Source organism: Diuraphis noxia, unplaced genomic scaffold (genome assembly GCF_037042655.1).
Source record: "Diuraphis noxia isolate RWA-SAM2 unplaced genomic scaffold, SU_Dnox_SAM2 contig0001, whole genome shotgun sequence".
In the NCBI taxonomy this organism is placed as follows: Eukaryota; Metazoa; Arthropoda; class Insecta; order Hemiptera; family Aphididae; genus Diuraphis; species Diuraphis noxia.
Genome location: NW_028301711.1, coordinates 100,407,980 through 100,423,142, shown reverse-complemented (window position 1 = coordinate 100,423,142; position 15,163 = coordinate 100,407,980). Strand labels below are relative to the sequence as shown.

At 27.0% G+C, this 15,163-nt stretch overlaps 3 protein-coding genes and 2 pseudogenes across 3 annotated transcripts; all 5 read left to right on the top strand.

Annotated features, from left to right (window-relative positions):
* Nucleotides 1-660: 660 nt before the first annotated feature.
* Nucleotides 661-1,522, top strand: LOC149062808 (peroxidase-like; annotated as a pseudogene).
* A 1,060-nt stretch (nt 1,523-2,582) lies between these two features.
* LOC149062807 (peroxidase-like) lies at nt 2,583-5,435 on the top strand. The gene is made up of 7 exons (XM_089215415.1): nt 2,583-2,635; nt 2,952-3,105; nt 3,166-3,180; nt 3,254-3,428; nt 3,551-3,694; nt 3,758-3,917; nt 5,378-5,435. The coding sequence occupies exons 1-7, from the start codon at nt 2,583-2,585 to the stop codon at nt 5,433-5,435; spliced, it is 759 nt and encodes a 252-aa protein (XP_089071541.1).
* On the top strand, nt 5,361-6,375 carry LOC149062806 (peroxidase-like). Its single transcript, XM_089218077.1, has 4 exons — nt 5,361-5,532; nt 5,681-5,857; nt 5,932-6,121; nt 6,185-6,375. The coding sequence occupies exons 1-4, from the start codon at nt 5,464-5,466 to the stop codon at nt 6,373-6,375; spliced, it is 627 nt and encodes a 208-aa protein (XP_089074203.1). The 5' UTR covers nt 5,361-5,463.
* Nucleotides 6,376-7,939: 1,564 nt separating this feature from the next.
* Nucleotides 7,940-8,801, top strand: LOC149062805 (peroxidase-like; annotated as a pseudogene).
* A 1,412-nt stretch (nt 8,802-10,213) lies between these two features.
* LOC149062804 (peroxidase-like) lies at nt 10,214-11,227 on the top strand. Its single transcript, XM_089217968.1, has 4 exons — nt 10,214-10,384; nt 10,533-10,709; nt 10,784-10,973; nt 11,037-11,227. The coding sequence occupies exons 1-4, from the start codon at nt 10,316-10,318 to the stop codon at nt 11,225-11,227; spliced, it is 627 nt and encodes a 208-aa protein (XP_089074094.1). The 5' UTR covers nt 10,214-10,315.
* Nucleotides 11,228-15,163: the final 3,936 nt, after the last annotated feature.

The following is a 15,163-nucleotide window of genomic DNA, read 5'->3' as shown; positions in this document are numbered from 1 at the left end:
TTGTAATGTTAGTTTTGCATAAATATTTATTAATTTACATAATGAATTCATATGAACTCCAAACAATGTAATAATTTTTCAATGCGTATTTTTAAAATAATTTTATAATAATAGAAAAACTAGGCCGTTATACAATATATTAATTTATCGCTGTAATGTATGCCGAGGCACGATGGCACATGCTTGAACATTTATCAGTTCGTTCTTTGTAAATATTATAAAAATGACTCATGATGCCATAATAGCTGTGTATTTGATATATTTGATTTAAGTAAACTCCATACTGCTTTACCGGCTTTTACTTCTCCTCATTAAGAAGTCGTTTGAATATATTCCCAATCATAGGTTACTACATAAACAATATTGATTTAAATTTCATTTACAAATGCCTATGACACTAAGATTGTGCAAACCTGTAATTCGATTATAAAAAACATAAAAATATATTGAGATGTCCATTGATGTGTATTTGTACGGAAAATTAATTATCAAATTTATTAATTTGTATTGATATCGTTGTTTAGTTTGTATGCGGAAGATCGAGAGTTCAACGGAAGTATTTCGCTAAAGGAACATTATAACCGACCGACTTATTTAGTATTGAATCACATGGATCAACTTGTCAGAGGGCTATCTACACAGAAGACACAAAAAGTCGATATGCTATTTACAAAAACGGTTGGTACTTAAAATACGATCAAAATGACGTAATTTCTTATTTATTTATTTTTTTTACAGATAAATAATGAAGATGTACATAGAATAGATTGTATTAAAAATATTTAACTACCTTATGTATAATATTATGTTTAAATATTTTGTTTAGCTTACAAACTACTTATACACTGTTCATCCAGAAAATTTTGTTTGGGATGGATGTTGTCAGTTTGGATTTACAAAGAAACCGCGATCATGGTATTCCAAGTTACACAAACTTTAGAGAATATTGTGGACTAAAAGCAATAAGAAATGTACAAGATTTAGCCAAAATCATGGTGGAAGGTGTAAGTTCAAACGTATTTGAAATATGTAATCGTCTGATACTTCTTACTTTATTCCTGTATAATATTATATATAGGCATCTGAAAAATTATTGAAGCAATACAAACATTGGAAAAAAATAGAGTTATTGGTAGGTGCATTATTCGAGAAACACGAAGACGACGCAATGGTTGGTCCAACGATGAGGTGTATCATCAGAGAACAGTTCGTAAGGACGAGAATTGCAGATAGATATTTTTACGATTTGCCAAAAGCGTTCAATGAATGTTAGTGCATTTGAAATATTTCGAATGAATTATTTTTAATTAAACTATGTTTTTAAATTCAAGATCAACTGACAGAAATCAGAAAAGTGACCCTTGCCAGAGTCTTTTGCGATAACAGCAATAATGTCACAACAATGCAGAAACGGGTATTTTTAGTACCTACAGTGGATGATTTGATACGTTGTGATTCCCAATTAATTCCGAAAATCGACATCAATCAGTGGTCAGAAATAGTCAATACATTTCGAAAATGACATCATACAAAATATTAATAATATTTATGTAACTATTTAATTAGGTATAGTGTTTAATGTCAATAAAACAACAGTAATAGTTTATAAGAATTAAAAGTTTTCTTATATTTAATAATCAATTAGATAGCATAGTTTCACCATTAGTTGAATATTTTTGCTTTTTACTTATTTATATATAGATCTAAGCAATGTTTTTTAGTCACTGAGCGATAATAATTTATTTTACCATTTAAAAACAATATATATACTGGGTGATTTTTATATCAAACACTCATTATTCAAAAAAGTATTGACTTTTTCAAAATATTTTTTTACATATTTTTAAGTTATTAAAAACCAACGCTTTTATTAAAAAAATATTTTTTTTAAATATTTTTTATCCTTATAATTTTTAAGTTTTTTACTTTTTTGAATGGCAACACAGTTTTTTAATTTCATATTCCAAAGCAGAATATTTTTCTAAAAATGTTGATACATAAAAATCGAATTTAGGAGGATTAATTTATGAGTTATAAGTATTTAAAGTTATGACAATCGGAGTAGTGGACAAACATTATGCGGGGTAACTCCGTACCCCACTCGATTCTGCCAATCTAAACTTTAAATACCTATAACTCATAAACTACTAGCTCTAAATTCGAAATTTTAAGGTAATGATTAATTAAAAAAATAGCTTTATTAATTTATGAAATTTTAAGTATAGGTTGTCATTTTAAAATCAAAAGTTGATAATGGTTTACCTGATAAATATAAAGGTGAAAATATTTAAAAAAAACATATAGCTCTAGAACAAGATGGGTCTAAAATTTAAAAAAAAAAAGTCAATAGTTTTTGAAATAATAAGTGTTGTTTGATAAAAGAATCAGCCTGTAGATTCCAAGCTATATTTTTTTTACCAATGGCATTTGTAATGTTAGTTTTGCATAAATATTTATTAATTTACATAATGAATTCATATGAACTCCAAACAATGTAATAATTTTTCAATGCGTATTTTTAAAATAATTTTATAATAATAGAAAAACTAGGCCGTTGTACAATATATTAATTTATCGCTGTAATGTATGCCGAGGCACGATGGCACATGCTTGAACATTTATCAGTTCGTTCTTTGTAAATATTATAAAAATGACTCATGATGCCATAATAGCTGTGTATTTGATATATTTGATTTAAGTAAACTCCATACTGCTTTACCGGCTTTTACTTCTCCTCATTAAGAAGTCGTTTGAATATATTCCCAATCATAGGTTACTACATAAACAATATTGATTTAAATTTCATTTACAAATGCCTATGACACTAAGATTGTGCAAACCTGAAATTCGATTATAAAAAACATAAAAATATATTGAGATGTCCATTGATGTGTATTTGTACGGAAAATTAATTATCAAATTTATTAATTTGTATTGATATCGTTGTTTAGTTTGTATGCGGAAGATCGAGAGTTCAACGGAAGTATTTCGCTAAAGGAACATTATAACCGACCGACTTATTTAGAATTGAATCACATGGATCAACTTGTCAGAGGGCTATCTACACAGAAGACACAAAAAGTCGATATGCTATTTACAAAAACGGTTGGTACTTAAAATACGATCAAAATGACGTAATTTCTTATTTATTTATTTTTTTTACAGATAAATAATGAAGATGTACATAGAATAGATTGTATTAAAAATATTTAACTACCTTATGTATAATATTATGTTTAAATATTTTGTTTAGCTTACAAACTACTTATACACTGTTCATCCAGAAAATTTGTTTGGGATGGATGTTGTCAGTTTGGATTTACAAAGAAACCGCGATCATGGTATTCCAAGTTACACAAACTTTAGAGAATATTGTGGACTAAAAGCAATAAGAAATGTACAAGATTTAGCCAAAATCATGGTGGAAGGTGTAAGTTCAAACGTATTTGAAATATGTAATCGTCTGATAATTCTTACTTTATTCCTGTATAATATTATATATAAGCATCTGAAAAATTATTGAAGCAATACAAACATTGGAAAAAAATAGAGTTATTGGTAGGTGCATTATTCGAGAAACACGAAGACGACGCAATGGTTGGTCCAACGATGAGGTGTATCATCAGAGAACAGTTCGTAAGGACGAGAATTGCAGATAGATATTTTTACGATTTGCCAAAAGCGTTCAATGAATGTTAGTGCATTTGAAATATTTCGAATGAATTATTTTTAATTAAACTATGTTTTTAAATTCAAGATCAACTGACAGAAATCAGAAAAGTGACCCTTGCCAGAGTCTTTTGCGATAACAGCAATAATGTCACAACAATGCAGAAACGGGTATTTTTAGTACCTACAGTGGATGATTTGATACGTTGTGATTCCCAATTAATTTCGAAAATCGACATCAATCAGTGGTAAGAAATAGTCAATACATTTCGAAAATGACATCATACAAAATATTAATAATATTTATGTAACTATTTAATTAGGTATAGTGTTTAATGTCAATAAAACAACAGTAATAGTTTATAAGAATTAAAAGTTTTCTTATATTTAATAATCAATTAGATAGCATAGTTTCACCATTAGTTGAATATTTTTGCTTTTTACTTATTTATATATAGATCTAAGCAATGTTTTTTAGTCACTGAGCGATAATAATTTATTTTACCATTTAAAAACAATATATATACTGGGTGATTTTTATATCAAACACTCATTATTCAAAAAAGTATTGACTTTTTCAAAATATTTTTTTACATATTTTTAAGTTATTAAAAACCAACGCTTTTATTAAAAAAATATTTTTTTTAAATATTTTTTATCCTTATAATTTTTAAGTTTTTTACTTTTTTGAATGGCAACACAGTTTTTTAATTTCATATTCCAAAGCAGAATATTTTTCTAAAAATGTTGATACATAAAAATCGAATTTAGGAGGATTAATTTATGATTTATAAGTATTTAAAGTTATGACAATCGGAGTAGTGGACAAACATTATGCGGGGTAACTCCGTACCCCACTCGATTCTGCCAATCTAAACTTTAAATACCTATAACTCATAAACTACTAGCTCTAAATTCGAAATTTTAAGGTAATGATTAATTAAAAAAATAGCTTTATTAATTTATGAAATTTTAAGTATAGGTTGTCATTTTAAAATCAAAAGTTGATAATGGTTTACCTGATAAATATAAAGGTGAAAATATTTAAAAAAAACATATAGCTCTAGAACAAGATGGGTCTAAAATTTAAAAAAAAAAAGTCAATAGTTTTTGAAATAATAAGTGTTGTTTGATAAAAGAATCAGCCTGTAGATTCCAAGCTATATTTTTTTTACCAATGGCATTTGTAATGTTAGTTTTGCATAAATATTTATTAATTTACATAATGAATTCATATGAACTCCAAACAATGTAATAATTTTTCAATGCGTATTTTTAAAATAATTTTATAATAATAGAAAAACTAGGCCGTTGTACAATATATTAATTTATCGCTGTAATGTATGCCGAGGCACGATGGCACATGCTTGAACATTTATCAGTTCGTTCTTTGTAAATATTATAAAAATGACTCATGATGCCATAATAGCTGTGTATTTGATATATTTGATTTAAGTAAACTCCATACTGCTTTACTGGCTTTTACTTCTCCTCATTAAGAAGTCGTTTGAATATATTCCCAATCATAGGTTACTACATAAACAATATTGATTTAAATTTCATTTACAAATGCCTATGACACTAAGATTGTGCAAACCTGAAATTCGATTATAAAAAACATAAAAATATATTGACATGTCCATTGATGTGTATTTGTACGGAAAATTAATTATCAAATTTATTAATTTGTATTGATATCGTTGTTTAGTTTGTATGCGGAAGATCGAGAGTTCAACGGAAGTATTTCGCTAATAGGAACATTATAACCGACCGACTTATTTAGTATTGAATCACATGGATCAACTTGTCAGAGGGCTATCTACACAGAAGACACAAAAAGTCGATATGCTATTTACAAAAACGGTTGGTACTTAAAATACGATCAAAATGACGTAATTTCTTATTTATTTATTTTTTTTACAGATAAATAATGAAGATGTACATAGAATAGATTGTATTAAAACTATTTAACTACCTTATGTATAATATTATGTTTAAATATTTTGTTTAGCTTACAAACTACTTATACACTGTTCATCCAGAAAATTTGTTTGGGATGGATGTTGTCAGTTTGGATTTACAAAGAAACCGCGATCATGGTATTCCAAGTTACACAAACTTTAGAGAATATTGTGGACTAAAAGCAATAAGAAATGTACAAGATTTAGCCAAAATCATGGTGGAAGGTGTAAGTTCAAACGTATTTGAAATATGTAATCGTCTGATACTTCTTACTTTATTCCTGTATAATATTATATATAGGCATCTGAAAAATTATTGAAGCAATACAAACATTGGAAAAAAATAGAGTTATTGGTAGGTGCATTATTCGAGAAACACGAAGACGACGCAATGGTTGGTCCAACGATGAGGTGTATCATCAGAGAACAGTTCGTAAGGACGAGAATTGCAGATAGATATTTTTACGATTTGCCAAAAGCGTTCAATGAATGTTAGTGCATTTGAAATATTTCGAATGAATTATTTTTAATTAAACTATGTTTTTAAATTCAAGATCAACTGACAGAAATCAGAAAAGTGACCCTTGCCAGAGTCTTTTGCGATAACAGCAATAATGTCACAACAATGCAGAAACGGGTATTTTTAGTACCTACAGTGGATGATTTGATACGTTGTGATTCCCAATTAATTCCGAAAATCGACATCAATCAGTGGTCAGAAATAGTCAATACATTTCGAAAATGACATCATACAAAATATTAATAATATTTATGTAACTATTTAATTAGGTATAGTGTTTAATGTCAATAAAACAACAGTAATAGTTTATAAGAATTAAAAGTTTTCTTATATTTAATAATCAATTAGATAGCATAGTTTCACCATTAGTTGAATATTTTTGCTTTTTACTTATTTATATATAGATCTAAGCAATGTTTTTTAGTCACTGAGCGATAATAATTTATTTTACCATTTAAAAACAATATATATACTGGGTGATTTTTATATCAAACACTCATTATTCAAAAAAGTATTGACTTTTTCAAAATATTTTTTTACATATTTTTAAGTTATTAAAAACCAACGCTTTTATTAAAAAAATATTTTTTTTAAATATTTTTTATCCTTATAATTTTTAAGTTTTTTACTTTTTTGAATGGCAACACAGTTTTTTAATTTCATATTCCAAAGCAGAATATTTTTCTAAAAATGTTGATACATAAAAATCGAATTTAGGAGGATTAATTTATGAGTTATAAGTATTTAAAGTTATGACAATCGGAGTAGTGGACAAACATTATGCGGGATAACTCCGTACCCCACTCGATTCTGCCAATCTAAACTTTAAATACCTATAACTCATAAACTACTAGCTCTAAATTCGAAATTTTAAGGTAATGATAATTAAAAAAATAGCTTTATTAATTTATGAAATTTTAAGTATAGGTTGTCATTTTAAAATCAAAAGTTGATAAAGGTTTACCTGATAAATATAAAGGTGAAAATATTTTAAAAAAAACATATAGCTCTAGAACAAGATGGGTCTAAAATTTAAAAAAAAAAGTCAATAGTTTTTGAAATAATAAGTGTTGTTTGATAAAAGAATCAGCCTGTAGATTCCAAGCTATATTTTTTTTACCAATGGCATTTGTAATGTTAGTTTTGCATAAATATTTATTAATTTACATAATGAATTCATATGAACTCCAAACAATGTAATAATTTTTCAATGCGTATTTTTAAAATAATTTTATAATAATAGAAAAACTAGGCCGTTATACAATATATTAATTTATCGCTGTAATGTATGCCGAGGCACGATGGCACATGCTTGAACATTTATCAGTTCGTTCTTTGTAAATATTATAAAAATGACTCATGATGCCATAATAGCTGTGTATTTGATATATTTGATTTAAGTAAACTCCATACTGCTTTACCGGCTTTTACTTCTCCTCATTAAGAAGTCGTTTGAATATATTCCCAATCATAGGTTACTACATAAACAATATTGATTTAAATTTCATTTACAAATGCCTATGACACTAAGATTGTGCAAACCTGTAATTCGATTATAAAAAACATAAAAATATATTGAGATGTCCATTGATGTGTATTTGTACGGAAAATTAATTATCAAATTTATTAATTTGTATTGATATCGTTGTTTAGTTTGTATGCGGAAGATCGAGAGTTCAACGGAAGTATTTCGCTAAAGGAACATTATAACCGACCGACTTATTTAGTATTGAATCACATGGATCAACTTGTCAGAGGGCTATCTACACAGAAGACACAAAAAGTCGATATGCTATTTACAAAAACGGTTGGTACTTAAAATACGATCAAAATGACGTAATTTCTTATTTATTTATTTTTTTTACAGATAAATAATGAAGATGTACATAGAATAGATTGTATTAAAAATATTTAACTACCTTATGTATAATATTATGTTTAAATATTTTGTTTAGCTTACAAACTACTTATACACTGTTCATCCAGAAAATTTTGTTTGGGATGGATGTTGTCAGTTTGGATTTACAAAGAAACCGCGATCATGGTATTCCAAGTTACACAAACTTTAGAGAATATTGTGGACTAAAAGCAATAAGAAATGTACAAGATTTAGCCAAAATCATGGTGGAAGGTGTAAGTTCAAACGTATTTGAAATATGTAATCGTCTGATACTTCTTACTTTATTCCTGTATAATATTATATATAGGCATCTGAAAAATTATTGAAGCAATACAAACATTGGAAAAAAATAGAGTTATTGGTAGGTGCATTATTCGAGAAACACGAAGACGACGCAATGGTTGGTCCAACGATGAGGTGTATCATCAGAGAACAGTTCGTAAGGACGAGAATTGCAGATAGATATTTTTACGATTTGCCAAAAGCGTTCAATGAATGTTAGTGCATTTGAAATATTTCGAATGAATTATTTTTAATTAAACTATGTTTTTAAATTCAAGATCAACTGACAGAAATCAGAAAAGTGACCCTTGCCAGAGTCTTTTGCGATAACAGCAATAATGTCACAACAATGCAGAAACGGGTATTTTTAGTACCTACAGTGGATGATTTGATACGTTGTGATTCCCAATTAATTCCGAAAATCGACATCAATCAGTGGTCAGAAATAGTCAATACATTTCGAAAATGACATCATACAAAATATTAATAATATTTATGTAACTATTTAATTAGGTATAGTGTTTAATGTCAATAAAACAACAGTAATAGTTTATAAGAATTAAAAGTTTTCTTATATTTAATAATCAATTAGATAGCATAGTTTCACCATTAGTTGAATATTTTTGCTTTTTACTTATTTATATATAGATCTAAGCAATGTTTTTTAGTCACTGAGCGATAATAATTTATTTTACCATTTAAAAACAATATATATACTGGGTGATTTTTATATCAAACACTCATTATTCAAAAAAGTATTGACTTTTTCAAAATATTTTTTTACATATTTTTAAGTTATTAAAAACCAACGCTTTTATTAAAAAAATATTTTTTTTAAATATTTTTTATCCTTATAATTTTTAAGTTTTTTACTTTTTTGAATGGCAACACAGTTTTTTAATTTCATATTCCAAAGCAGAATATTTTTCTAAAAATGTTGATACATAAAAATCGAATTTAGGAGGATTAATTTATGAGTTATAAGTATTTAAAGTTATGACAATCGGAGTAGTGGACAAACATTATGCGGGGTAACTCCGTACCCCACTCGATTCTGCCAATCTAAACTTTAAATACCTATAACTCATAAACTACTAGCTCTAAATTCGAAATTTTAAGGTAATGATTAATTAAAAAAATAGCTTTATTAATTTATGAAATTTTAAGTATAGGTTGTCATTTTAAAATCAAAAGTTGATAATGGTTTACCTGATAAATATAAAGGTGAAAATATTTAAAAAAAACATATAGCTCTAGAACAAGATGGGTCTAAAATTTAAAAAAAAAAAGTCAATAGTTTTTGAAATAATAAGTGTTGTTTGATAAAAGAATCAGCCTGTAGATTCCAAGCTATATTTTTTTTACCAATGGCATTTGTAATGTTAGTTTTGCATAAATATTTATTAATTTACATAATGAATTCATATGAACTCCAAACAATGTAATAATTTTTCAATGCGTATTTTTAAAATAATTTTATAATAATAGAAAAACTAGGCCGTTGTACAATATATTAATTTATCGCTGTAATGTATGCCGAGGCACGATGGCACATGCTTGAACATTTATCAGTTCGTTCTTTGTAAATATTATAAAAATGACTCATGATGCCATAATAGCTGTGTATTTGATATATTTGATTTAAGTAAACTCCATACTGCTTTACCGGCTTTTACTTCTCCTCATTAAGAAGTCGTTTGAATATATTCCCAATCATAGGTTACTACATAAACAATATTGATTTAAATTTCATTTACAAATAACTATGACACTAAGATTGTGCAAACCTGAAATTCGATTATAAAAAACATAAAAATATATTGAGATGTCCATTGATGTGTATTTGTACGGAAAATTAATTATCAAATTTATTAATTTGTATTGATATCGTTGTTTAGTTTGTATGCGGAAGATCGAGAGTTCAACGGAAGTATTTCGCTAAAGGAACATTATAACCGACCGACTTATTTAGTATTGAATCACATGGATCAACTTGTCAGAGGGCTATCTACACAGAAGACACAAAAAGTCGATATGCTATTTACAAAAACGGTTGGTACTTAAAATACGATCAAAATGACGTAATTTCTTATTTATTTATTTTTTTTACAGATAAATAATGAAGATGTACATAGAATAGATTGTATTAAAAATATTTAACTACCTTATGTATAATATTATGTTTAAATATTTTGTTTAGCTTACAAACTACTTATACACTGTTCATCCAGAAAATTTGTTTGGGATGGATGTTGTCAGTTTGGATTTACAAAGAAACCGCGATCATGGTATTCCAAGTTACACAAACTTTAGAGAATATTGTGGACTAAAAGCAATAAGAAATGTACAAGATTTAGCCAAAATCATGGTGGAAGGTGTAAGTTCAAACGTATTTGAAATATGTAATCGTCTGATACTTCTTACTTTATTCCTGTATAATATTATATATAGGCATCTGAAAAATTATTGAAGCAATACAAACATTGGAAAAAAATAGAGTTATTGGTAGGTGCATTATTCGAGAAACACGAAGACGACGCAATGGTTGGTCCAACGATGAGGTGTATCATCAGAGAACAGTTCGTAAGGACGAGAATTGCAGATAGATATTTTTACGATTTGCCAAAAGCGTTCAATGAATGTTAGTGCATTTGAAATATTTCGAATGAATTATTTTTGATTAAACTATGTTTTTAAATTCAAGATCAACTGACAGAAATCAGAAAAGTGACCCTTGCCAGAGTCTTTTGCGATAACAGCAATAATGTCACAACAATGCAGAAACGGGTATTTTTAGTACCTACAGTGGATGATTTGATACGTTGTGATTCCCAATTAATTCCGAAAATCGACATCAATCAGTGGTCAGAAATAGTCAATACATTTCGAAAATGACATCATACAAAATATTAATAATATTTATGTAACTATTTAATTAGGTATAGTGTTTAATGTCAATAAAACAACAGTAATAGTTTATAAGAATTAAAAGTTTTCTTATATTTAATAATCAATTAGATAGCATAGTTTCACCATTAGTTGAATATTTTTGCTTTTTACTTATTTATATATAGATCTAAGCAATGTTTTTTAGTCACTGAGCGATAATAATTTATTTTACCATTTAGAAACAATATATATACTGGGTGATTTTTATATCAAACACTCATTATTCAAAAAAGTATTGACTTTTTCAAAATATTTTTTTACATATTTTTAAGTTATTAAAAACCAACGCTTTTATTAAAAAAATATTTTTTTTAAATATTTTTTATCCTTATAATTTTTAAGTTTTTTACTTTTTTGAATGGCAACACAGTTTTTTAATTTCATATTCCAAAGCAGAATATTTTTCTAAAAATGTTGATACATAAAAATCGAATTTAGGAGGATTAATTTATGAGTTATAAGTATTTAAAGTTATGACAATCGGAGTAGTGGACAAACATTATGCGGGGTAACTCCGTACCCCACTCGATTCTGCCAATCTAAACTTTAAATACCTATAACTCATAAACTACTAGCTCTAAATTCGAAATTTTAAGGTAATGATTAATTAAAAAAATAGCTTTATTAATTTATGAAATTTTAAGTATAGGTTGTCATTTTAAAATCAAAAGTTGATAATGGTTTACCTGATAAATATAAAGGTGAAAATATTTAAAAAAAACATATAGCTCTAGAACAAGATGGGTCTAAAATTTAAAAAAAAAAAGTCAATAGTTTTTGAAATAATAAGTGTTGTTTGATAATAGAATCAGCCTGTAGATTCCAAGCTATATTTTTTTTACCAATGGCATTTGTAATGTTAGTTTTGCATAAATATTTATTAATTTACATAATGAATTCATATGAACTCCAAACAATGTAATAATTTTTCAATGCGTATTTTTAAAATAATTTTATAATAATAGAAAAACTAGGCCGTTGTACAATATATTAATTTATCGCTGTAATGTATGCCGAGGCACGATGGCACATGCTTGAACATTTATCAGTTCGTTCTTTGTAAATATTATAAAAATGACTCATGATGCCATAATAGCTGTGTATTTGATATATTTGATTTAAGTAAACTCCATACTGCTTTACCGGCTTTTACTTCTCCTCATTAAGAAGTCGTTTGAATATATTCCCAATCATAGGTTACTACATAAACAATATTGATTTAAATTTCATTTACAAATGCCTATGACACTAAGATTGTGCAAACCTGAAATTCGATTATAAAAAACATAAAAATATATTGAGATGTCCATTGATGTGTATTTGTACGGAAAATTAATTATCAAATTTATTAATTTGTATTGATATCGTTGTTTAGTTTGTATGCGGAAGATCGAGAGTTCAACGGAAGTATTTCGCTAAAGGAACATTATAACCGACCGACTGATTTAGTACTGAATCACATGGATCAACTCTTCAGAGGGCTATCTACACAGAAGACACAAAAAGTCGATATGCTATTTACAAAAACGGTTGGTACTTAAAATACGATCAAAATGACGTAATTTCTTATTTATTTATTTTTTTTACAGATTAATAATGAAGATGTACATAGAATAGATTGTATTAAAAATATTTAACTACCTTATGTATAATATTATGTTTAAATATTTTGTTTAGCTTACAAACTACTTATACACTGTTCATCCAGAAAATTTGTTTGGGATGGATGTTGTCAGTTTGGATTTACAAAGAAACCGCGATCATGGTATTCCAAGTTACACAAACTTAAGAGAATAATGTGGACTAAAAGCAATAAGAAATGTACAAGATTTAGCCAAAATCATGGTGGAAGGTGTAAGTTCAAACGTATTTGAAATATGTAATCGTCTGATACTTCTTACTTTATTCCTGTATAATATTATATATAGGCATCTGAAAAATTATTGAAGCAATACAAACATTGGAAAAAAATAGAGTTATTGGTAGGTGCATTATTCGAGAAACACGAAGACGACGCAATGGTTGGTCCAACGATGAGGTGTATCATCAGAGAACAGTTCATAAGGACGAGAATTGCAGATAGATATTTTTACGATTTGCCAAAAGCGTTCAATGAATGTTAGTGCATTTGAAATATTTCGAATGAATTATTTTTAATTAAACTATGTTTTTAAATTCAAGATCAACTGACAGAAATCAGAAAAGTGACCCTTGCCAGAGTCTTTTGCGATAACAGCAATAATGTCACAACAATGCAGAAACGGGTATTTTTAGTACCTACAGTGGATGATTTGATACGTTGTGATTCCCAATTAATTCCGAAAATCGACATCAATCAGTGGTCAGAAATAGTCAATACATTTCGAAAATGACATCATACAAAATATTAATAATATTTATGTAACTATTTAATTAGGTATAGTGTTTAATGTCAATAAAACAACAGTAATAGTTTATAAGAATTAAAAGTTTTCTTATATTTAATAATCAATTAGATAGCATAGTTTCACCATTAGTTGAATATTTTTGCTTTTTACTTATTTATATATAGATCTAAGCAATGTTTTTTAGTCACTGAGCGATAATAATTTATTTTACCATTTAAAAACAATATATATACTGGGTGATTTTTATATCAAACACTCATTATTCAAAAAAGTATTGACTTTTTCAAAATATTTTTTTACATATTTTTAAGTTATTAAAAACCAACGCTTTTATTAAAAAAATATTATTTTTTTAAATATTTTTTTATCCTTATAATTTTTTAAGTTTTTTACTTTTTTGAATGGCAACACAGTTTTTTAATTTCATATTCCAAAGCAGAATATTTTTCTAAAAATGTTGATACATAAAAATCGAATTTAGGAGGATTAATTTATGAGTTATAAGTATTTAAAGTTATGACAAGCGGAGTAGTGGACAAACATTTTGCGGGGTAACTCCGTACCCCACTCGATTCTGCCAATCTAAACTTCAAATACCTATAACTCATAAACTACTAGCGCTAAATTCGAAATTTTAAGGTAATGATTAATTAAAAAAATAGCTTTATTAATTTATGAAATTTTAAGTATAGGTTACAATTTGAAAATCAAAAGTTGATAGTCGTTTATCTAATAAATATAAGGGTGAAAAATATAAAAAAAATAAACAATTCAAGAAGAGTGTAAATCTGCAATTTTGAAAAAAAAAAGTCAATACTTTTTTAAATAATGAGTTTTGTTTGATAAAAGAACCACCCTGTATATGTATATAATATGTACCATCTGATTTGCAGAAATAATTAATAATTATTTACAAAACTAAAAAAAAAATTTTTTCTAAACTCTCAGTAATTAGAATTTTTTTTTTTGCTCTCTCGGTACGTTCAACTACTCAACAATTCGAACTCTCGGTAGTATAAAGTTTTTCAACAGTCCCGTCAACTTCGAATTATCAATAGTCGATTGTATGATATTGTGTAGTTAGAAAATTATTGACATTTTACATTTGTCTATGATGTAATTATAGTTTTGTAATGTGCAAATCGATTCCATTATAACGCGGGATGCGTGTTTCGGACTTGTTTTAATTTGTATACTGTACAAATGTGCACAGCGATTGCGTGCACTACTGCACCATTATAATACACGGCGATAACGTTCCGTCGCGGAAAACTGTCCAATTGTTTGGCCTTCGAAAAAAAAACCAATCCAAATATTTTATTATTTTCATAATATTCTGAATTTATATTTTGAAAAATAATCTTAATAACACTACAGATACATAGTTGTGTTATTATGATTTATGTTTTCAATTTTTCTTGAGTTTGGATAGGTAGTGCAAATGTACTTGTACACGTTTACATATTACCACTGGTCACGGTCGTACATATAAGAT

What these genes read in the sequence shown, in the direction of transcription:
- LOC149062807 (XM_089215415.1), top strand. Translation starts at nt 2,583, where the DNA reads ATGTATGCCGAGGCACGATGGCACATGCTTGAACATTTATCAGTTCGT. An exon ending in GCCAAAAGCGTTCAATGAAT is followed by an intron (nt 3,695 to 3,757) that starts GTTAGTGCATTT and finishes TTTAAATTCAAG; the next exon opens with ATCAACTGACAGAAATCAGA. An exon ending in AAAATCGACATCAATCAGTG is followed by an intron (nt 3,918 to 5,377) that starts GTAAGAAATAGT and finishes ATCGTTGTTTAG; the next exon opens with TTTGTATGCGGAAGATCGAG.
- LOC149062806 (XM_089218077.1), top strand. Translation starts at nt 5,464, where the DNA reads ATGGATCAACTTGTCAGAGGGCTATCTACACAGAAGACACAAAAAGTC. An exon ending in ATATGCTATTTACAAAAACG is followed by an intron (nt 5,533 to 5,680) that starts GTTGGTACTTAA and finishes TATTTTGTTTAG; the next exon opens with CTTACAAACTACTTATACAC. An exon ending in GCCAAAAGCGTTCAATGAAT is followed by an intron (nt 6,122 to 6,184) that starts GTTAGTGCATTT and finishes TTTAAATTCAAG; the next exon opens with ATCAACTGACAGAAATCAGA.
- LOC149062804 (XM_089217968.1), top strand. Translation starts at nt 10,316, where the DNA reads ATGGATCAACTTGTCAGAGGGCTATCTACACAGAAGACACAAAAAGTC. An exon ending in ATATGCTATTTACAAAAACG is followed by an intron (nt 10,385 to 10,532) that starts GTTGGTACTTAA and finishes TATTTTGTTTAG; the next exon opens with CTTACAAACTACTTATACAC. An exon ending in GCCAAAAGCGTTCAATGAAT is followed by an intron (nt 10,974 to 11,036) that starts GTTAGTGCATTT and finishes TTTAAATTCAAG; the next exon opens with ATCAACTGACAGAAATCAGA.